Source organism: Amblyomma mixtum, chromosome 5, assembly GCF_055824585.1.
Source record: "Amblyomma mixtum isolate Tamu chromosome 5, ASM5582458v1, whole genome shotgun sequence".
Lineage (NCBI taxonomy): Eukaryota > Metazoa > Arthropoda > Arachnida > Ixodida > Ixodidae > Amblyomma > Amblyomma mixtum.
The window spans coordinates 159,906,899-159,930,183 of NC_143016.1; the positions used below are offsets into that span (position 1 = coordinate 159,906,899).

The window sequence follows — 23,285 nt, forward strand, 5'->3', positions numbered from 1 at the left end:
ACTGATAGCCAAATTCTGGGAGGGAACGAAAGAAACTTCGTCCTTCCCATTCCAGGTCTGAATTAATTCGAGCATGTCTGAAGTATTTCGACAAACAAAATCATACACAAGAGGCATATTTACCAGCCACCGATGAAGGGCACAAATAAATAGAGAACATTCAGCAAAGCGTGTACAACAATCGTCTCTGGAAGTCACGTCAGGAGGAGAACGTGTTTCTGACATTTGCATTTCTGATTCACGGGGGGCCCCACTCAATGCGTTTCGCGCCCATTAGCTGGAAGGTGCGAAAACGAGCCGCGAAGTGCTGAAATGAAGTGTTGGGGCTCGAGATACCAGCTGCAGGGGCCTCGCCGCCGACGCCACGGCAGCAAATTACTTCGTTCAGCTCATTTATTAGAATAAGCCCGATCTTTTGTTCGCGTATTCCAAAGCTGCGCTCGGTTTTCGCCTTGCCCTCTCTACCCTGCAGAAGGCGCTCATAGTGCAAACATAATTTACGCCATAAGTGGCAGTTACGACCCTAACCGAATCAGGATGCCCAGAGAATTGCCGAGCGCGCATTAGCAGTGGCGCTCTAGTTCCCGTGGTGCATTTAGTTCCGTCCCCACCCCCACCATCCTCTTCGACCCTGTTCCGGGAATGCGCTAGCGAAGCTTCGTTAAAAGAATAACAGGAACAGCCGCTTAACAGCGGTATATCTTTGTGACATTTGCATGTGGTTCAAGAAGCCGTCGCTGTGCAAAATAAATTGCACTTCTCTGCGCGAGGATTTCATTATGCGTAATGACGCCGGTGTTTCGAAGCATGCTTTGCGAAACTTCGTTGTTTTCGCGAACTAACGTGGGATTGCATTCAACACAAACGCTCCTATCCCAAACTTGCTTCACCTCTCTGAATGCATTCCGTTTACAGAAATTTTATTTTATCGAATCAGCAGGGAATAGAATAGCAGCCGAGGAACTAAGTCTTGCACAGGATTTAGTAAAAACAAGTGCTGATCGCCTCAACACGAAATTAGTTGTTGCTCTTATCGTCCATATTCATTCCAACTTTCTTGCTTACAAGTCCTGTGTGCCCCATTGCAGGAACCGCGTGGTACCACTGTCTCATGCGGGGAGCTTGGAAAGGTCCCCTGGGAAATTACGCCTCTTGCACAAGCTCTGCAGATTACGTAAGCTTCGACCTCGATGCCATCCAGTACTGGGGCCTCAACTTCATTTTGCTGATTTTAAGAACATTCAAAAGACTTCGCAATCCGAAGTTTTACAACGGCTACAATTAGTCAAAGCACACGGCGCTCTGCGCCGTTTTGTTCACATTTCAGAGCGTTTTGACTGCTTCCTCATTGCAGTTAAGCTATCGCCGCTTTTTTTGTCCTCTCTGTAAGTGCCATTTCAGGTCGTTTTGCTGACGCTGTCGGTAATATGACATTATAATGAGTGTGCTAAGCGTATCAACCTTGTTCCATAAGAAATTGAAAAAAAAACTTTTGCTACTTGTTTCAGCATTTTAGCCTCCACTATTCCTGTTGCGCTCGACGAAGTACCCTGCAGTGCTTGATGTATAGTAATATTATGTGCGAGCCTTCTTTGCTACTATATTTTACGGCACCACACCATGATACACATTAGTGATTGAAACGCTACCTTTATTAGTCATCTAGCAGAGACTCAGACTACGAGATAAGAATGCACCAAACGGACTCGTAAATGCGTTGAATATGCGGCAGTGTGCTGCAAACCTGATTAGCAGATTAAACGCTTACTACTAAGTGTCGCAGCATATAGTAGTTCGGAACAAGAAATTCTTATGATGTATGTACTAAATTAGCTGAATACAAAATGTTGAGAACATGTAGACCGGGGCCTCAAGCATTCAATAGGTAGTTTATAAGGCGGACTGATGCAGTTCGATGAGGCAGTGCAGGGGTCTTTTTGCACATGACTCAACAGCTTGGTAACCCGGCAGAACCTCATAACTCAGGGATGAGAAGAGAGTATCGCAGTGTCTGGCAGTGTCTCGAACTCAGGAGTAACACATTCAATGTTTAATCACGCAAATAGAAGCGCTAGGGCGCTAGTCTCACGGAGAAAGTTATTCTCCTGTTTGAGCAGGACGCCATTTAAGCTATTGGTTAGGATGGAGGACAATTAATAGCTATAACCATTCAGAAGGCGCTGCATATTCTGTTGAGCCAGGACGACTAAATCCGTGATTTAAAAAATATTTCTCGGCCTCAGTGTGAAGAAAACGAATAAAATAATGGAAAGTTGCGCTGGACGAGCGCTCTGTTTAGTCATTTAATTTTTCCTCTAATTATTGCCACAAAAGCTATGTTTTAAAACAGCACTTCGGGAGACTCCGCTTTCTCATCTGGTGTTGTTCAGGGGCTTCTAAATCTTAAATATTTACCACCTCGCCAGTTATCCATCCTGCTGTGAATTTTAGCTACACGGCCACCTAGTAAAAGTCTAAAATGCTGCGCGATCAGGGAATTGTCTCGATTTTGAAGCTATACTTCGACAGTTATTTGGCAGCTTAGACCAACTCTATTCCTGTGTTTGTTGGATGTGTGGGACTAGAGTGGCTCAGTAGAGGATCTTGGAAAGTCTATACAGTGTGTTTACAAAGTTGGAAATGAAACAGTTCTACGAAAAAAAAGGGGGATGCTAGCTTAGTCCGCCGAACTTAACTTTTTCCGACATAGGGCCAACCTTTTTCTAACGGGGCAGAGTCACCATGGGCGCCTCGCCACACGCCAAATTAATTTATCTGCGAGCGATTAGCTCACAAAGGACTGCACACTGCAATGCATAAACCTGTTTAGTTGGGAACTTTACACAGCTAAAGTAACTAGCTATTTGCAGTGAGAACCGCGAAAATCAAAGTCGTAAGAACTTATCAAAAATGGGGTATGATTGGCGGGTCGATGTAACAAAGCCGTTGCAGTTTAGTTCATTTGAAAATAAATGAAGAAGAAAAGTGGGCTATTTTAATTTCGACAATTACGTGGTTCATGCTCCAAAGCTGCCAGCGCTGCACTCAATTTGAGAAGCATTCGTGGAAATATTAGCACACCAGCTATCTTAAATAGAACCCGGGTCCTTCTTCGTATCATCTAATTATCAAAGCGCCGCCACTGTAGCAGAACTGGCAAGGGCGACCTTTTGCACAATGCACAAGGAACGCAGCTTCCAGTTTCAGGACTTCTGAATTTTGTGGCTACAATTTGAATTTGTGTAGTCAAACTTCAGTTCGCGGTAAATTGATTTCCTCACCAATATTTCAATTGAGAGAAACTTCCCACCGAACAAAAAAAAACATATGTGGTTAGAAAGAGCGAACAGCCTTGAAGCCTTCATATGTGTGTCAAAACGAGCCCCTCATTTCCCAACCTCTCTCTGCTCATGTAGTTGCAGACAGTGCTAAAAGCGAGTGCTAAAATGTTCCCAGACAAGACAGACACCATATTTTATTCAAGAGGGAGTAATGAGCTCGCATTTCGGAGATCTGGAATCCCAAGTTTTTCAAGACACCTATAGTTTGTTTATCCCTGTTCCCCTTGGCTGCTCATTTCTTCAGGAAAGCGATGGTGTCATAATACTTACCTCAGTTCTCGCTGCGTGCAATTATTGAGGTGGCATAGGACTTGGTGTCTTGACTTGCCTGTCCATTCACTCTAGGACCCAGAGCTGGATCTTCTGTGGGACATTGCCGACGAGGTAGGAGAGTACGTTCCGTGGGAACAAAGCTCGCCACGAGGGGAGAACTGGATGTGGCAGCAGAAGATTGACCACTTCAAGCACTGCCTCGAACACGTTCTACTGAAACCGGTCCCAGACAAAGGTACGAGCTGCATGTTGGGTGGAACAGCGCTACTAGACGAAACACAAAAAGAACAAGGAAAGAACAGAAACTGTCTTTCGTACAACAGCAACCCGACAGAATTCAGAAAGAAGAAAGAAACGATACCAACAACTGTCTTTAGTTCGGTTGCGCTCTTGCCCCGAATATGCGCCTATACCGAATAATCACCGAAGTTTCCATCGTACTAAATGTACGGCTGACGGAACCCGATGATTGTCTTTTTTGTCATCTATCAGCAGCTCTGTATGTAGAGATCACTGAGATGTTCCCGCAAACACACGAAGTCCGGTCCTAACAGCACCGGTAGCGCTATTTGTGTAGGCTCCTGCGTTGCCGCTAAGGTCCTCTCTGAGGTCGACGGGTAGGAAAGTAGTGATTAGGCGTCAAGGTTTGCGATTAAAAGTTTGGAAAGCACTGTCTCTATGATGGAAGTTCTGGACGAGCAGTAGCACGCGACCCATGAAGGAAGCTGAGTTAGTAGCCGCCCACGCACTCACGTAGCTGAGCAGCCAAAACTGCAAGCGTCGAGGGCGCAACCATTCCTCGTGATTAGTGGCGCCCATTTGCACTAATGCTGGTGGCCGCTTTGTCCATGATGTCGGCGAGAATAATTCTCACTTTTAATCACAAGCCGGATGGACCCAGTCCACAGCCTCTGCAGCACTTGAGTTATGCATGCACTTAACGTCGCTGCTAACGCAGGTGGTTATCACTGGACAGCGCGCCACGTTTGGCTGGCCACGCGCAGGATTGGTAGCATGTCTTTGGGCCGCAAGGTCTGTTTTTGAGCCGCGCTGCGGAGTGTTCACGGCATCTTAAATACCGAAGGTCTTCGACAGGCTAAGAAAAGGGTTCTCCTCGCCTTACAGTTGGACGAAAGCCTTGAGAGCTCCAGTAATGGCTGAAAAGCAAACCGTGTCGCCTGAACACTTCTCGCGGTGTACTGCTGTGTCTCTGTGAACACCCGCGAAGTCCGTGCAATGCATTTTAAACGCAGGAGCCAACGGATCGTTTTGTCCCCGAACATGGGATGGCTGGAGCTGCTGGGACGATACTACTCCCGGCGAGACTGCGTTTGCTCCCTGCCCGCAGTTCGTGGCCGGATTCCTGTCAACAAGTAAGTTTATTTGCGCTGTCGGCACAAGCACTTCTTTTGTACGTTTATACCAATAGCAGTCAAGGGACCGTAGTTTACGCTCAAATGTTTTGACATTTAGCTGCGGCTGAAACTAAAAGAGAGAGAACGCTGACTCTTGAATAAAGTTCTTGGTAGAAGACGTTGGTTTTTCCCGTTCTTCTGTTTTGAAGAAAAGTGCACCTTTTATCTTACACATCAGGCTGAATAAAAAAAGCAATTTTTTCCTTTTATTTGTTCCTCAGACAGTGTCTAAGAGGAGGCCAAGGCTATAGGCTAAGACCCTGACGAGGCCTTGGCCTCTTGTACAAAGTTTTACAGCAACAAAGAGAACTCAGGCATAATACTTCGGTCAGTAGTAGTTATACAATGTAAGCAACTCTTAAAAGGTAAAAATTTACCCTCCTACAAATCCGTCTCAATTGATCCAAAGTTGTAAGAAAACACGGCTTCTGTTAACACATGCCGGTTTGCACACAAAGGGCACAGGCAATACGAAACATCAAGTGCGAAACCGGCGCTACAAACATCAAAACCAATACACAAGAGAAGTAAAGCCGAAAGTTGGGCGAGTCGGATAGCGTTCATGATGGAAGAATAGCGCAAAAGGAATACGCGTCATTCCCTTTACGTTTTCGCGCTCACCCGGTGCCATCTCCCCATCGTGAACCAAAAAAGCAAAAATAGAACACCAGAACAATTTTGCAACCAATGGCAAGCATTACGTACCATATTTCATGTGCAAACCACGAAACACGTATTGGCGATTCAATCGATTTGGTAACTGTCTAGTAATAACACATATCGCTGAGTTGTGTATGAAATTGCTAAATTAACCAAGAAGTGTCTGCATTCACATCTAAAAACACAAAAGTATTTGTTGAAATCCATGTGCATTCCAGAGCTATTTAACAGTTTAGTAGACTGAAAAGTTAGCATTTGAGGACCACAATTTCGACCGAATCAGAAGATCCGTTTAGGATCGCGGATTGGGTATGTACTGCAATGTTCTCTTGGATGGATAAGTAGTTTCTTTCGATGGACACACTGCAGCAGTTTAAAGTAATAAACCTGGTTTGCTTTTAGCTTCTTGTATTAAGCGAAAAGCGGCCCGGTCCATAAGTTTCGCATCGCCTCTATAGTTCTCACACAAGTTTAGTACCTTTTTTTGCGAAAATTAATTTATTATAACTATAGGCTGTGGTCGTTCCCCAGACCAACATTCCATAACTTAATCTAGATTAAAAATGAGAAACCAGTGAAGAAGATAAACTTCTTCACTTGGCTGGCGTGGAACTAATGCTTGAGTTTGGGCTGCAGTATTATCAAACTTTCTTTTGTGTGTGCGTGTGCGATTTTCTCGTTTAGGGAAAGCTCACAAAGTGTGCACAGCGAACGGAACATGGTTCCGCCACCCGATCACTGGCCACGTTTGGTCCAACTATACGGCATGTGTGGACACCCACGACCTGCAGGTACGTGCACATTACTTTCACGCCTGCCTCAGTGCTCGGAACGACAAGACCACCCAATACGCGAGTGGGTATTCCATGCTCACAACTTCGCCGTACAAATGCGTCTTTAAAAGACACGTATAGTAAAACGAAGAAATTTAGCTTCTAGAAGAGGACGTATTTAAGGGTTTTTGAATTTTTCAGGGTTAGGAGGCCAGCGCGAACGGTATGATTACCGTTGCCTGTATTCGCGAATTTTTAAACAGTCAAAGCGGCTTTAGGGTGCCAAAAAGCCGTTACAGTGGTGACACTGACATATATGTCAGAACTCAGCTTTTGACAAGAAATCAGCCTTGAAGATTATGTTTTTCTTCTAACCAATGCGCGAAATGTTAAAATAACGAGAGGAGGTGGATGAGTTCATTTTTTTTTCAAAATGAGTGCGCAGTGACGGGACATACACTAGTGGTCAAAAAGAAAGTGACATTTCAGTTTTTCGAATTTGAATTTTTCAGCGCAGTAACATTTCCTCAGGACATTGGTGGCATGACAATATAAGACTTTTTACACAGTAGCAACCAATGTTCATCATCATATTAGGCGACAATTTCTGCCCACAGCAAAGTCATTAAAAAAATTATTTCTGCGCTGCGTGAAGGCATTGGTCATTGTAAGTTTTTTTTTATTATGGAATAAGGGAACAGTTTCAAGAATCGTTTTCAAAAGAACCTAATGCATCAATACTTCACACACAAGGCTTATCCGGTGATCGCTTGTTGATCCCGGTGAAGCGTGAATTCCAGAAAGCTACCAGCGAACGTCTAGCCCATGGTCCCCACTCTTGCAGCAGCTTGTCGACTTTATGGTAGGCGCTGCAGGCTTTTTTGTCGCCCAGACGACGGACGACGCCACCCCGTAGGGTGGCTTATCCACTCCATAGCCTTCACCGTCTTCTTCTTCACCCAGTCTTTCGCAAGCCTAGAGAAGTGCTTCAGGTCGTAATTCTTCTGAAACACATATTGAAATATCGGATACTTTTTTGCCTACCTTTTCAAGAACGCCTTATCAACCTCGTGGTTCGTGGTACCTTGATTACACTCAAGGTGACAAACTACACGAGCGGAGAATCATCCTTGTGTTAATACATTCCCACCTTTGTGATTTAACGTGGTAAGCAGACAACGAGCTCTATATAAATTGCGTTTAGGGTAGCGTATTCATCGGAATCCCACCATTCCCGGACGAGAAGAACTTCGATTGATCTAATTAAACCACTATATTCCATTCGTGACCTATCCACCCCGGATGTGCCTTTACCTACATCATCCTGGCAACCCAATTATTTTCACAGTGGTGCGTAGTTTGAGCTCGGCTGCTGTCGTTTAGTTCAGCACATTGCACATGACTTTTCACAGTTCATGCAGTTACTGTAGAGTCTGATAACAAGGTCATATCTTCTCAAATGTCGGTAACAGTCAGTCATAACTTTAGATTCGCGCGAACAATGTTTTTCTCGTCAACTTGGTTGGTTGTTCTGGCGTGTCTCCTGCTACTCTGAGCCTATCTCTCTTAAAACTTGTGAACTCGTGGACTGCGCTACTCTGAAATCTAATAAAAACTGTTGGTGTTTCATCACATTGTTGATGCCGCAGATAACTGCTATTTGAGGACTCCTGATGGCGTCACGTTAACATTACAATCCACCCATCGCTCATAAAAGTATGCAGTAATACATGTAACCGCACCATATGTCACCTGAAAGTGAAAGCAAATTAATAATAATTTAGAACAGGCGGAAAATGAACGCAGTAGGAAGCGCCCATGAAAGATCAGAAATAGAAAATGAACTGAAGGCGAGCAGTTAGGCCTCTAAAAACTCCAGACGGAAGAGAGAGTTATTGCATCATAATACATTCAGAAATCGCAAATAGGTTTTTTATATCTGTGATTTTAGAATTTATGCGTTAAAATTGAAAATATCATACCTTTTTCTTCGCTACTGTAGCTCTCTCAAGCTTTCACAGCAAACATAAGTTATAGAGTTGAACGATGGCGCAAGAATTCGTGCCCTCTTGGCGCAATAATATCCTTGCTCCGAAATTTTTCGAACGCTGTCCGCCGTTATGAGATGAGAAGTGGGCATAGCAGCCGAAGGCGCCGTACGCGATAGCATTACGCCACTGTCAGCCCATCTTTCACCCGTTCCTTTCTCCTTTCTTTTGTTTTTGTCATGAACTCTAGACTCTGAGTTGTTTTCATATCCGCCATCTCATTTCACTTCTAGGCAGTTCAATGACCCGCTTCGAGCCCCGCACATACACTTACAAAAACCTCACACACTTATTCACACCAGGATGCATATACGCAAATGCTCAGAGAGCCATGCACACATGTACAAGATTGATATTCAAGATAATCCTTCAGTAGCATCTGTTGGCGGGCCATTACATTATTTCGTTCACTGATACACTGGATGATTTTTCTCCTAGATAATTGCTCACGTCATCTGCTTTGAACCTTCTAGCTTGCCTCTACCTATTAGGAACTCCACCGCCGTAGCTCAGTGGCTTTGTCGTTCGGCTGCTGACTTCACGTTCCCGGGATACCATCGACCCTGGGATCGAATTCCAGCTGCGGCGGCCGCATTTAAATGGAGGCGAAATGTGAAAACTTCCTTGCGATGTGCAATATTATCCCATGTTAAAGAACCCCAGATGTTCTAAATTATTCCGGAGGCCTTCACTTCATGGGCACCTTCAGAACGTTAAACTCTACATACGAACCAAACCTTTCAAGCGAAAAATTTGTCATGGGGCATTTACTCGCAAAATGAGTGCGCTTTTTCCCCCAAAATATTTAAAGCTTCGTGGTTGCGCTCATTACGCGCGGTAAACTATTTTAAAATAACTTCAAGGTGACGGGGGCGAAAGAAACAAGGACAGTCCTTGACCGTGTTTTTTTCCGGCCGTGTTTCATTGCACAGTTCTCAACCTTTTACAGATATTCACGAACTAGCAAAACAACAACAATTATTACAATTAAAGGGGTTAAAACGGCACCAAAGCTTAACTGAGAAATCAATACTTAATCCAGCGTTATCCGCCTTCTAAAACTAAACGTACCATTCAGTATCATTTCCGCACTCGAAAGCGTAATCTAAAACCTTCATCTTAAACTTACATATGTAACTGATGTAGTGGTGCGTAAGCCATGCTCTAAGGAACCAAAACAATAGTTAATTCACTCTAGCAGACCTCACATGTGCAAAGGGGATTCATACTGCAGCAAGTTGCTACAATCAATAATACGGGAGATCAGAAAAAAAAACTTTCTGATGAGGCGTGGCTATTGCTGGTACTCGAATTCCTCGCGGAACATTCTTATTGGCGGTTCCTCCTCAGGATGATGTATAGTTGTCTTGACATTCGGCAGATGGAACTTTTTAGTACTGAGTAGTAGTTTTGCTGTTGAAAATACTGAGCATGCCAGCATTGCTATCATAATGAGCAGAACGCACGCCAAAATGAAAGGATAGGTTCGTTGCGCGAGGCAGAAAAAAATCGAACTTTTTAACAGCAAAAGTAGGGCGTGCTTTTATTATGCGTGCGCCTTCCATACGTGAATAAATACGTACGTATTTATTCTCAGGATATCCCAATGAGAGTCACATGAAGGCTTCAAACAGCCACCGAAACCAAGGTGCATAGGGAACGTTTATTTTTTTGTGGTGTTGCTCAAGGGAATAATACGGTGATTAATCTTTCACTTACAGACAATTAATTATAAAGCATAAGGAAAAACAACAAAGCTGCCGGTGGGATCCGAAACCACGACTTCCTAATTTCGCGTAGTTCGGGTAGGAAGGAGCCAATGGCAAGCATCCGCGATTCTGCAGTGTTGTCTAGCTTTGAACAGAAATACACCGCTCACCTCAGCTAAGACAGCGTTTGAGTGAGTTCTGCAAAATAGTGGGTCGGGTGAGTCGGACGGTATTTATATTGAGTAGGAAGTGCAGAACGGGACAAAAAGGTAAGAAAGTCGACTACAGAAGTGCTTCTCAAAGCTTAATTATTTTATTAGGATACGTACAATTTTTTACATGAAGAAAGAAACAGTACAAACAACAGTGCTAGAAGCCCAGGTTGATGTAACCTAGCCCAAAAACAGAAAAAAACCTGCAGGATGCTAGAAGATTGCGAATGCAAAGGTGCGTAAGCTCTTTTTTTTGCAATATAACCTAAGGCTGACAGGTCCAATCGGGGCCTTTCCTGGCTATGAAGAACGCTTCGATGATTCAAATGTAGCTTCCTTGAGCATAAGTTTTAAATCTGAGGCAACTGCGGAATATTGTAACTTACTTTATGAGAATATTAATTCAAATGGCCTAAACTTCAAGTGCATAGCAAACTCCTGGCTTCAATGTATCTCCTGCGCTCGCACTGACCAGATAAGAATGTCATAAAAAGATATGGGGGTGTTTAAACAATAAATAGCAGAAAACTACAAGTACCCCGAGGGTGTATGTGCAGATATAAGGGTTATTGTTGTTAGAGGCAGTCTTAGGATGTGCGAAAAATTGCGTTCACAAAGAATTTAAAGCCGAAATGTACGATTGTGCAACATTTCCCGGTATGCCACGAGGGCACTGCTATGTATGCCTGTCCAAATAGGTTAATTGTGTGATGAATATTTGTCCCATACCCTTCGCATTCCCGACAATGCGCTGATAAGTCTGGGAGCCCCAAATTATCTTTGATTTCTCTTTATCTCGCATTAATGAAAACCATCTCTTCACCTGCGTAACTTTTGTCACAATCGTCAAAGTCATCTGATAAATGAATCCACGTTTACAACGCACCCCCTTTCATTCGTGCTTGTTGTTGTATCTTTTGTGGCTCTGTCGTCCTAGTCTCTGTGTTTGCTAGTAACACGTCTATCAGCGCTAACAAAAACTTAATAAAAGCAGATAATACTTAGTTCACATAGTAGCGTGTTATCCCATTCCTAATGCCGTGCGAAAACTGCCGTTGTACATAAGGCAAAACGTTACGCTTCTTGTTGTCAAGCGGACGACGTTCAGTTAAGAGCCCATTAATTCATAAACTAACGTTTTGCAAGCCGCCGTCAGTTTATTTTCTTTCGATCTGAAGTTAGCATTTGAACCACCTTTAAATGATTTTGTGAGTACTAAGCCAAGACACGAAAAAATAAATTGTTTACTTCTTTTGAGTGTACGGAATCCCAATGAAGCAAATTCTGCGTGGATCTGGGATGATAGCTCTAGCATACACGCCTCCTTCTAAAACAAAGCAACAGGCCTGAGAAATGTAAAGCATTCTCATTTCCCCAAAGAAACTTTGTGGTGTAGTGAGCAATACGGCAGCAGTCAGAACAGAGGCACTGGTGACGTTGCAGCGGCCTGTTAAGGTCACAGACAGTGCGAAGACAATCCTGAAAAATTTTATCTGCCTCCAACACAATAAGCTGAGAATGTGAAAATGCACCGTGCGTGTCCGATAGAACGGGCGCAGAGGACCTTTTCTTGTTTCCTCTCCGCAACAAGACTTCAGTTGTAAAAAACACTGTCTCCATCTCTCCTTTGAGCCGGTCCTGCTTCGTGCTTCCTACTCTAGGGGGATTTCAGTGGATCAAACGCTTGTTGATTTCATGAAAAAAGAAGTTCTCGCATATTTCACCACAAAACCACTCGGTGTTGTTCCCCTCATGGAGAGATTTTTTTCAGAAATGGTAATTTCCATATATTACTCTTCTATTCCAGTTTAGGAACTTGGTGAATTCTCTGTACGTGACAGGATACTCAGTGTCACTGGTTGCCCTCCTGCTGTCACTCTTCATATTTTGCTATTTCAGGTGAGTAGGCAATCGGGTATTTGTTCCACGTATAGAGCTGAGACCCGTAGAGTTATTTTTAGCACCGATCATCTAATGAGTTTAACACACTGTGGCATTGTAGAGAGTAGCCACGTACTCCCGAATTCCTCTGTTGGCGAATGGCCATGTGACCGAGACCGCTTTTTGTGTTTTAAGGTGTGATGGAGAGAAGAGATAGTAAATAAGTAACTTATTGTGCACATCAGTAAAATCGCATGCAGAAGGGTTCATTGAAAACGTAGATATCTCTATGTGCGGCAGATAGTATAGACAGCTGGGTTATTGAGTTGCAAATGTGCTTAGCAAACAGCTGTCATTCACATTGTCATAAAGAACCTCGCCACTATGCTTCTGACGCAAACTTTTCTGATCGTATTGCATTTTGGAAACACGTGGTCTTCCGGTCGTTTGACGGTTATCTCTTCTTGTATAAATGCAGAATAGATCTTTTAATCTGGAACTTAACAAGTCCTGCACAAATTAAGAAGAGCTCTTGATCGCTGTTATAGGAGTTACATTAAAAACATTCACATCTTTTAAGTCATGCAAGGTGGCCTATGGTTGTCTCAGCTGTAAATCTGTATTAGGTAGCTGGATGATATATAACTGGCGCTCATTCAGCTCTGAGTTTACTTTGTAAAGGAAATGTGTTTTGCGCCACAACTTGTAAGTTCTCAGCATCAAATATATGGAACTGAAGCAGAGCAATCAAAAGGAACAGCTGCGTCACCACTGCCTTCCTCCGCGAATATATAATGTCTCAGAAGAGGAAGCGAAAATAACTTTCTTTCCTCTGAAAGTGAGAAAGCAACACTATGTTGGCCGTAAGAAATGACATACCATGTTAAATATCTTAGCCCAATCTCCCAGAATGCGGTCGGGTGGTAGATTATACCCATACGAGTTTCTGTATCTTTCGATACTTTCAGGCAGCGATATTTTTTTTTTACTGTTGCAGATCACTGCGCTGCAGAAGAATCACCATCCACAAGAACTTGTTCACGTCGTTCATAATCAACAACTTCTGTTGGATCATGTGGTACATAAATGTCATCGCACAGCCGCATGTTATCGAGGAAAATCCGGTAAGGAACTAATTGCTTTCTTCCACGGATAGCGATCGAAGCTACTTTTTAAAAAAAAAAAAAAATAATCTTGATTAATGTTTGACAGCACAAAGAGATGTGTGGCTTTCACTTGTACCTTTTTTTGCAGAGCTGGTGCCAGGCTTTGCACGTGGTGACGCAGTACTTTTTGCTGTGCAACTACCTGTGGATGTTCTGTGAAGGGTTGTACCTGCACACGCTGCTTGTTTTGGCATTCATCGCCGAGGACAACATCATCAAGTGGTTCCTGCTTATTGGATGGGGTGAGTAATACGTGTATAGGACAAGGGCCAGCCCTGCTTTTACAGAAAAAAAAAGTTTATCCGATCGCTTTCCCAAGCCTAGTTTATCCTATTTGCTACGGGATTGCGTGCTGATTTAGCTACATGTATATCACTTTTTCCACATGTGCCGAGATCCACGAGGTTGCTTTTCTCGCAGGTTTTCCACTGCTTCCAACCATTGGCTATGGAGTCACTCGTGGCTTAGACAGGGAAGCATCGAGAATGTAAGCGCCCATATATGGGTTTTACTCGTTGTGTTCCTCTCTTTTTCCTGCTTTACCAGCATTTTGAATCTGTCAGGGCCGGAGTATTATAACGCCACTGAGGCGATGGTTGTTTTTTCATTCTTCTGGCTAACTAATTGGCCACGCGCATACTCCGTTCCACTCCAGCACCCTCGTAACGACGACGAAAAATGAATGCTTCAGTTAGCTTTCTAGTCGTAAAGTTTCAGGCACCGGTGGAAATTGACTCGTTGCGTGCTGCCATTACGCAAGACACGTCCATTTCGAGAAGTTCTCGCCACGTGAACGAGTGCCTGGGTATTCATCACCAGCCGGAAAACTGGCTGAACGGATGCGATTACGAAATCGAAACTGCCAGCTCACCCGGAGGCCCATTTCAGTTTCACGTACTTGCCGCTCGGCGCTTCTCCAGTTTTGTTTCCTTTCAACTTGTTCGCAGATTAAGCCCTTTCCAGCACTGTCGCGTCAAGATACGGCGTCGCGCACGGTCATTAGCGCGCTGACTGCCTATGCTACGTTGATAGCAGAGCATTCAGCAACCGGTTGCCGTGCGAGCAGTGTGGAATGCCAACTTTGAAGATAACGGTTCAGGCGCACATGCCGCCTAGCGATGCTGTGTAACGTGAATTAGTGCTCATGACTTATTGGCAACTACGATAAAATAAAAATGCGCGCGAAAAGCAGCACTTATAATCGTAAGCTGCGAATCTCGCCTAATTACTCATACCGCCGTAATAAATGTGACTGAAGGCATATTTTTTCCGACGGACATTATATGCGCCATCCACAGGGCAGAAGCTGTGCAACGGCAGTAAATTTTCACTTCTTCTTCCGGTGGATCAAGATAGTCACTCTGGCGGGTGCACAAAAATGATAGATCAGCACAAATTGCTTGTATGGTTTACGGTGTTTATCGTCCCAAAACGAGTTAGGCTACGAGGGACGTCGCAGTGTAGGTCCGGATAATTTCGACCACCTGGGGTTCATTAAGCGCGCGCTGATATCATACAGTACACGGCTCTCTTGCATTTCGCTTTCATCAAAATGCGACTGCCGCCGCCGGAATCAAACCCACGTCTTTCTGGCCAGAAGCCGAGCACAACAACCACTTTGCCACCGCGGCAGCGCTACAATACAAATGTAGTGATGAATTCTTTTTAGCGGTATTGGCGGTGGTGAGTACATGTAAATATTGAATCAATACCGAGGGTATCAAAATTTATTACTGTGTCGAATAATAATATTTAATTACCCTGCTTTATAGTTGACTTCAGTCGCGCATTTACTACACACAGTCTCCGGCAAAAGTATATAACCCAAGTGATTCGCTTTTAAGCTACTAAGCGGGGATCCGTAGAACATCCAGCAATCCAAAGGTTGGGAGCACTGAGGACTCAAATCCATTTATTGGAATTTGTATTGGTATACTGGCGTTTAATGTCCTAAACGGACTAAGGCTATGAGGGACGCCGTAGCGAAGGGCTCCGGAAATTTCGACCACCTGGGTTCTTTAACATGCATTGACAGCGCAGAGTACACGGGCCTCTAGAATTTCGCCTCCATCGAAATTCAGCCGCCGCGGCCGGGATCGAACCCACGTCTTTCGGGCCAGAAGCCGAGCGCCGTAACCACTGAGCCACCGCGGCGGGGCCAAATCCATTTATCGTTTAGAGATTACCGTCGCTGAGTATGCATAACGAGGCCCGCTGAAGGTCTCGAAAGTAAACCCGTTGGGCTGTATACTTTTGACGCGAGGTGTACATCTATGAATATGCAGATATCATTGTTCTAGAAAACCTGCACACATGTATGTGCTGGACAACTAAACCCAGCAATTGTGTCGTGGTGTACCTAAAATTATGCACTTTAACTCCCCCAGGTGCTGGGTCGAGCACGACGTCTGGTATACATACATACTCAGCGTTCCAGTTTGCATCTCAATATTGGTAAGTATCTTTTTTTTTCCTAATGGGAAAGGTGTTTTTTCACATGTCTTGCAGAGAAATTTTAATATCCGCATGTTATTTATTCTTGTCATTGACGAGTAAATAATTTCGTTTCTCAAAAGAGAAGCAGTTTTTACACAATAAGTAGAAATAATCTGTCTGTTATCTATTTGTTTCCAGTTCTTCAGGGCTCTTAATTATTCGTTCAATAATCATCAGGAAATGAGCCTTCTTTATCTGGCAATTCGTTCTTAATATTCATTTCTGGGGAGAAAAAATTAGCCCACTAGGTTCAATTTTTTTGTTTAGGTGGTAGATCTTGCACAAAACGTTTTGCTGGGTTTGCGCAGTTCGCAATATCAGAAAATGACATTTGATTTTCTGCATATGGAGAGAACTTGCTTTTTTAACGTGTTCTATAAGCACTTTTACCTCACAGGCGGTTTATAGTGAGACGTAATGGCAAAACGAAACGAGTGAGGCAAGAAATATGTGCGTGTTTAGGTTTCTTTGAAAAAAGAAATCAAAAACAAATATAAACTGAAATTGCAGGCATGATGATTGTGGCATTTTCACAAGGTGCCACAGAACTTTTTCTTTTCTGCTTTTAACTTTTGCAGCTCAGTTTTGCATTTCTCGTGAACATTGTGAGAGTCCTGGTCACGAAACTGCGGGCGGTCAATTCTCCAGACAATGAGAGCACACGGTAAGCTTTCATATCGGTTTTAAAAGTGAATGTTCAGACTTTACGTTGCGTCAGTTATGCGAAACAGCCAAGCACATACTTTGGCTGTTTAGGGCTCGTGGTCACGAGCCAGTATTGAATGAAGTGCGCGGTTGAACCCATTTTTGCTGATCACATCGCAACGACACTACTTCTCGAACACTGTTGTCATGCAAGCCATGTAAACAGGCGGAACAGTTTGGGGCGAGGGGGATAAAATTTTCTTGAAGACAACGGGTACGCTGATGTTGTTGACATGAAAACTGTGATAGCAGTCACCACTATGTTGTTTCCTTTGAATAGCAGGCTGCCTCTCTTGCTGAAGAATTTCCTTTCTTTTTTTGCAGAAAAGCTGTGCGTGCCACTGTGATCTTGCTGCCACTCCTGGGCTTGCACTACGTTGTGACTCCTTTCAGGCCGGACAAGGGTTCCATATTTCTCGCATACGAGATCATATCAGCGCTGGTTACTTCCTTACAGGTACGAAATTTCATGTTTTTCACTGAAGATTGTTGTGTACATTATATCGTTGCTTTATGGGTGGTAATGCAGCGGTCAGTAACACTGGTAATGCAGCCTGGTAACACTGCTAGTCGGAAAGAAATTTCAATATTAATTTCGAATGGCGGGGAGTACAACAGCTCGGTGCCATTTTTGGTAACATGTCTATAAGCAAATTACCTTCATAAGGCTCGCAGGTTATCGTGTCGATTGCAGTTTGAGGTAGACTCCGTGCTTGATACTAGCGGGTTCAGCTTTCAATGCCTAAAATGCGCCATAACTTACCAGCATACACTTCTCTAGTTATTTTTCCCCCGTTTTGGCAAACTACTTTGATATTAACGGCACAAACAGGACATGCGCGTAGTAAGGTACAACGAAGAAAGTTCATAAAATGGTCAGTGTAGCCCGAAAAGCATTTTGTCTAAGCACTGAATAATGGATTTTGTCCCCGTATATTACTTAAACAGTCACTACTTGTCGTCATGCCTGATTTACCCATATACGTAAAAAAAGAGCCGCTCCATTTAGTTTCAGAACTAAATCTTTCTGGCCCCTGCTTTCATTTTTGCACACAGGGTCTCTGCGTTGCACTTCTATTCTGCTTCTTCAACGGAGAGGTGAGTCAGGGCACTTATTCTCTTCGATCTTAGCAGGAACGATACTGGGCTTAACTATCTTTTTGGCGAACAACTTAGCGCCGCAATCAGTTTGTGAATAGTGGCATGAGCAAAAGTACGTGCACCTTTTTTAGCGTTCATTGTCTGACCCTGTGTCGCGCGTGTTTTGTCCACGCAACGTTTACCACGTCTAATGAGCCGTTTCATACCCTTTGAAATTTTTGGGGTATAGCTAAACCGGCCAGGTTGTTTTTATTCCAGAAGTATGTGACTAGGCATATGTTAAGAAGGTACTGTCGGCCAGTCGTTCAAGAACGCTAGATAAAAAAGAAGCGCAGACGAGTTTCTCTAAGTTCAAAAAAGGAGTCTGTTTAACGAGTGTAGGATGTCTACTAGTTCAATGATTTCACTGATCTTGGAAAAGCGACACGGAAAAGGCCTTGAGGCTGTGATCATCTTTACCTCTTCAATGTAAATTGTTTTTCCGACGTGAAGTGAGTAGGCAAAACACATTCTTCATACAAGATATCTGCAGCTTGTGTAAAGGAAAGACATTCAGTCCCTTTTTTGCAGTAATATAACGCGCATCTGCAATTTAGGACAATGACAAAGTGACGCACAGACAAATACCGATTATATAGTGCAGTCTTGTGCAAAGTTGCCGCTTGTGCCTACACTATTTTGCAGGTGCTTGGCGTCCTTCGGAAAACCCTTTCACAAACTCCATGGTTTGCGTACGAGGGCCGGCGGATGTCATATGCAAACACCAGCATAAGCGTAAGTTGCGTGGAAAAAGTTGACAGCACAGCATCGTGACTGCCTCGTGTGCAAATGCCTGCCTGTTGAGCTAAGTTTGTGCAATGTCAAATGTGCGGCTAAATACGTTGACGAGCAAAAGGCATGCCATTTTTGCATGCTATAATGTCTCTTTGAGCATGAATGTTGCATTCTGCGGTGTGCCATGTGTGAACTCGCTTTCAAGCATGCCTACGTTATATCTACGTACTTTATACGCTGTCCGGGTATTATTTATGTATATATTGTTGCAAGAAAATTCTCCAGGACGCCAGTGCTACATCTCAAAACCGATAGTACAGCTATTATCTGATGACTCGGGACGCACTTGCGGAGGTGAAAGTCTTATTCACTTGGTGTAATGGGTGGTAGTAAAACAGGCGAGATATAGTCGGAAGTAGAACCTATGAGCCCATGTTCGACTCGAGTGTCCCGGCAAATCTTGACCACGATAGTACGTAATACTCTGCAGCGGATGTCAGCTAGTTAAGTTGATGCGTTGTTTTTTACCAACGAAGTGTGTCAAATTGTTGCTATATCAAAACCTGAAAGAAAATTTCTGTGCGAAGCTAGACCGAATGCGTAGAGCAACATTGACATCGACATTCACTTGGTCGTGTTCCGTCGTTCCTGTGAATGTGGCGCTTTGAAATTGAAGTACGAATTTAAGAGAATAATTTGCCTCCAATGCATCCAGTACATCTCCCGCACTGGCGAACTCATGCCGTGTTCGGAATGTAGACGGACACTTGGAGGCCTAGACTGCATGTTTAAATAAAAGTTACTTCATTTATCTCTCGCATGGGAGCAATATACCTGCTCCTCGATGTTTCGCATCGATTTGCTTGAAGTAATGATGGTACAATCAACATAACGTCGGAAATAGAGCGACAGCCGAGAGGAGGGCGATGTATTTAAGCTTTTTAATACAGACATTTATAGATGTGGCATCTTCCATACATAGCGCGCAGAGTGTGCGCATATTTTGCTAGAAAGTGGGTGGCGCAAATATGAAAAATCTGATGAGGCAGAATAACAGTTTGCTGTTTCATACAGACCTTACAGTCTATAAAACGTTTCTGGATATCTTTTTGAGGCACAGCTCTTTTTTCTAGCTGACGTCGTTCTGTTCTAAACTAAGTAAAAGAAGTAATCTTTTCATGTCTTCTATTTCTCTCTTACGTTTATAGTTTATAGAATGTGCGCTTGTTTTATAGTGACTAGATATGAGTACACGTGAGACCATTTTATTCGTTTTTTTTTTGTTTTGCTGACATTATACAGTAATGGTTAAACGCAGGATCCTGATACTCTGTTTATTGCATTCCTGTGTGGGGTTCTGTGCTACAGAAAATATGGTGATCACCATGGCGCTTCCTCTTACAGCGCCGTTATCACAGCTTGCGCTCCAGTCTCTCCATACATCCAGTGCAGGCCCTTCCGCATTCAAGTGAGGCGCATTCGTTTTGAAGCGCATTTACAGCGCAGAGCACATTTATACGAAGTTTTTGTTAGTGGCCTTACAACAGCAAGGCCGCAATGATAGTGTAAAATAGCGTGTAAAATAGTGTAAAATAATGTAAAATATTTCTAACGCGTTTCTTAATTACTTTTTGTTGTTTGTTTTGTAGACTTCAATGGAAAAACCAGTTGTCAAGCACAGCATGTTTGTAGCCAATTGTTCACAGCAGCCACGCAGGTTTTCACTTGGTTACGGTTTTACGGTTTTCTATAAAGTTTCCTGAATTGAGCGTTGCAGAAAGTTTCGAAGGCTGCATTGCAGTGTTCTTTTCGTTACCACATACTGTTATGCACTTTGGATTCCTTGTTCTTGTCTATTGTTTCTCTGACCATGAACACTCTACCCCACGGATTAATTTCGAAAAACTTGATAGGGCGACAACTAGCTGCTCAGAATTGTTGCGTTCGGTGTGGACCTATGTCGATATGCAGAGCCATTACCTTTTATGCCTTGAGGAAGCAAATCGCGCTTCAGAAATGTCTGTGCTATATCGCTCTCCAATATCGCCGGTTTCGAAACCTCTTTATTGGCTCTTTTCGTATCACTGACCACAATTCATTTGTTATGCGCCTGCACATGAAATTATCCGTATGACATGCCTTTTTGCACATTGGAATTTTACATATCGGCTAGGTACTCCAATAAATGTAACTCTTTATAACCTCGCCTGGAGCTGTTTACAAAAGATTTACTCTGATGGCCTGCTGGAAATGCTCAAAATCTGATGTGATTGTATGCTGTCAGGAAAACATGTGTTTTTGCGTAAAAACAAAAATACCCATCAACTTGAGTTTCTGATCGCCCCCCCCCCCGCCCCCCCCCCAAAAAAAATATGTTGTGTGCATGGTTTCCACGTGTCTCTATTCAGAAGGGGCAGAATTTTCTTGCAGCATGACTGCCCAGTCTGTGAAATTTGGTCAGTTTTTAATTGTGATTCTTTACCGAAGGCGATGTTGTGAAGTGTGGTCTCTTGAAAAATGTATGGTGCGGATATGGAGTGGTAACAGCCAATTCCTCAATTCTGCATGGCGCACCACTTTGTGTTGTAACTCTGTTAACATAGAATAGAGTCGTATTGAATACTGCTTTCATACTTGGGCTTTGGCAGAGTGCATTTTGATAGTGTTATTGCAGTTAATTAGTTGCAGTTGCAGTTAGAAAAGGGTAGCATAGATTACAAAACATATTGGAGTTAACAGTGTTCTTCCGCAACTCAGTGAAGTGAAAGTCGCGCGGAAGAAGAGGTAGTATATTTCCCCGAGGCATATATTGCGGAGAGTCCATGACCGACGGTCTGTCAGGTTAACACCACTAACTCTGAATGGCGTGGGATGCAGCAACACAAGGCGAGCTGAGATTATAAGAGGTTGCATGGGGTAGGATAGCCTCGGCCGGAGTAGGAAAGCACCCGCATACGCGGGACAGACCTTTGTCCCGGCGTAGATCTCGACGATGACGACTATACGACGACCGTCATTAAGTGCGGCTGCTATATTAACAATGCGTGGCTAGGCAATATATTTGGTTACTTTTTTCTCACAATATTACAAGAGCTAACACCTTACCTGCTCTCTTCGCAGTTCATGCCAAGGCATTCACCTGACGGCCGAAGCCCTTCGGCCTCACCCAAGCACCAGCAGACGATGCTCTGAAAAAAACACACGGAAGCCGAAGTTTGTGATGCCGAACAATCTATTGTTTGTTGCTCCTTCAGTGTCGCTTTCAAATACGTTTAGGTGCGGGACACTCGTGTGAATCGAAAGGATGCGCGCGTCAACCTAGTCCACCCACCCTGTGCAAGTGTTGTATATCACCTTCAGCTGTGCGCAGTATCTTTACATGTCTCCGAACAAAAACTACGTGCCATTTTTTTATTGCTATGTTAGCACCAGAAACCAGTGAGTGTGAGTGCACTTTTCGTAACCTAGAAGCTGATAGCAAAGCAATCAGTTCAGCCGTATGCATGACATGTAGTTACGCTCCCTGGACATCCCCTGCTCTCGTTCTATGAACTGTATCCCTTCCATCATGTTGGCCCTGTCTGGCAAAAAGTGAAACTAGTTTGTGACTTTATGCCAGAAGCACAATATAAAAATGTATTGTTCTGTATAGACGAAAAAACCAGCTGCGTTGAATTTGCATTTAGAAATATTGTTGTGTACAACAAGGACAATGGAAGACAGCTGTCGGAGCACCACCATCTCATTTGACGAAGATGATGAGAAGGCGTTGTGCGTGAATCATTTCTGAATAAATTTCATGGACAAAATGCAAACACTGTACATTCTTCACTACCATTCGCACGCTTCATTGATGGTGGTGGCGCCACAAGCCCTCCTTTTGAAGCAGCGGGACGGTGATCGGCTTATAGACTGACGGCAACAGGAGGACTTGAAAAAAAGCATGGAGCTGTGCGTAATAAATCACAATACTTTTTGCATACAGTGCTGATCAGCGAACTTTAAAAAAGGAAGCATGTTGTTACTCTCACGAAGAAGAAAGTAGGGAAAGCAACCATCAAGGCGGTGCGTTGGTCAGCAGCCGTACCAATATCACAGAACCGAGACCAATTACTTGAGAGCAACGCACTCTTTCAACGCCGCCTTTTCAGTGCTACTCTCGAGACTGGTTCATTATATCCATCATAATTAATTGCGTGAATTGTGACAACATTTTAGGCAACCCCAGTAGAAGGAAATTAGAGAACTGTGCAGTGCTCTGCCTCAAAGGCAATCTTGTGTGAACTATATATGGTGATCAGGAGAGCAAGCTGCCGGGCTAGTTGGTGAAGCATGTTAAATTGAATTCAGCGCAAAAAAACAGACAAGGGACAAAGAGAGACACACTGAGACAACACGAGCACTTGAACATATTTTGTTAGAGACCGTGTGAAAATGAATATGCTTCTTTCTTCGTTATACTGGTTTCTCGGCACAGCCTTATCATGCCGCACCACTTCTTCGGTATGTTTTGTCGTACATATCCAGTCCTTTCATTCTGGTTTTTTTTTTTTTTGCGCAAAAGACACGACACAAATGAAACGAGGTAGACCGGACAAGCGCTTACTAACAACTCAGGTGTTTATTGACGGAACATTTGCTTAAATACAGCAGCTGCCCTTATCAAACATGAAGAGGGAAAGAAGAGACTTCGCATACATATAATCAGATCAGCACAGATCCCATCATCGC

General features: G+C 43.6%; 1 protein-coding gene across 1 annotated transcript in view; it reads left to right on the forward strand.

Moving 5' to 3' along the window:
- The window catches only part of LOC149344293 (calcitonin gene-related peptide type 1 receptor-like), a 123,343-nt gene extending 101,093 nt beyond the window's left edge, over positions 1–22,250 (forward strand). Inside the window, exons 5-19 of the mRNA XM_089542588.1 lie at positions 1,089–1,174; positions 3,687–3,849; positions 4,868–4,987; positions 6,374–6,480; positions 12,239–12,330; positions 13,310–13,436; positions 13,567–13,720; positions 13,899–13,965; positions 15,866–15,932; positions 16,553–16,638; positions 17,004–17,136; positions 17,736–17,777; positions 18,465–18,554; positions 19,959–20,022; positions 21,675–22,250. Of these exons, the coding sequence (XP_089398714.1) occupies positions 1,089–1,174; positions 3,687–3,849; positions 4,868–4,987; positions 6,374–6,480; positions 12,239–12,330; positions 13,310–13,436; positions 13,567–13,720; positions 13,899–13,965; positions 15,866–15,932; positions 16,553–16,638; positions 17,004–17,136; positions 17,736–17,777; positions 18,465–18,554; positions 19,959–20,022; positions 21,675–21,697 (1,421 nt within the window). The 3' untranslated portion in view covers positions 21,698–22,250. The remainder of the gene's footprint in view (positions 1–1,088; positions 1,175–3,686; positions 3,850–4,867; positions 4,988–6,373; positions 6,481–12,238; positions 12,331–13,309; positions 13,437–13,566; positions 13,721–13,898; positions 13,966–15,865; positions 15,933–16,552; positions 16,639–17,003; positions 17,137–17,735; positions 17,778–18,464; positions 18,555–19,958; positions 20,023–21,674) is intronic.
- The last annotated feature ends 1,035 nt before the right edge of the window (positions 22,251–23,285 follow it).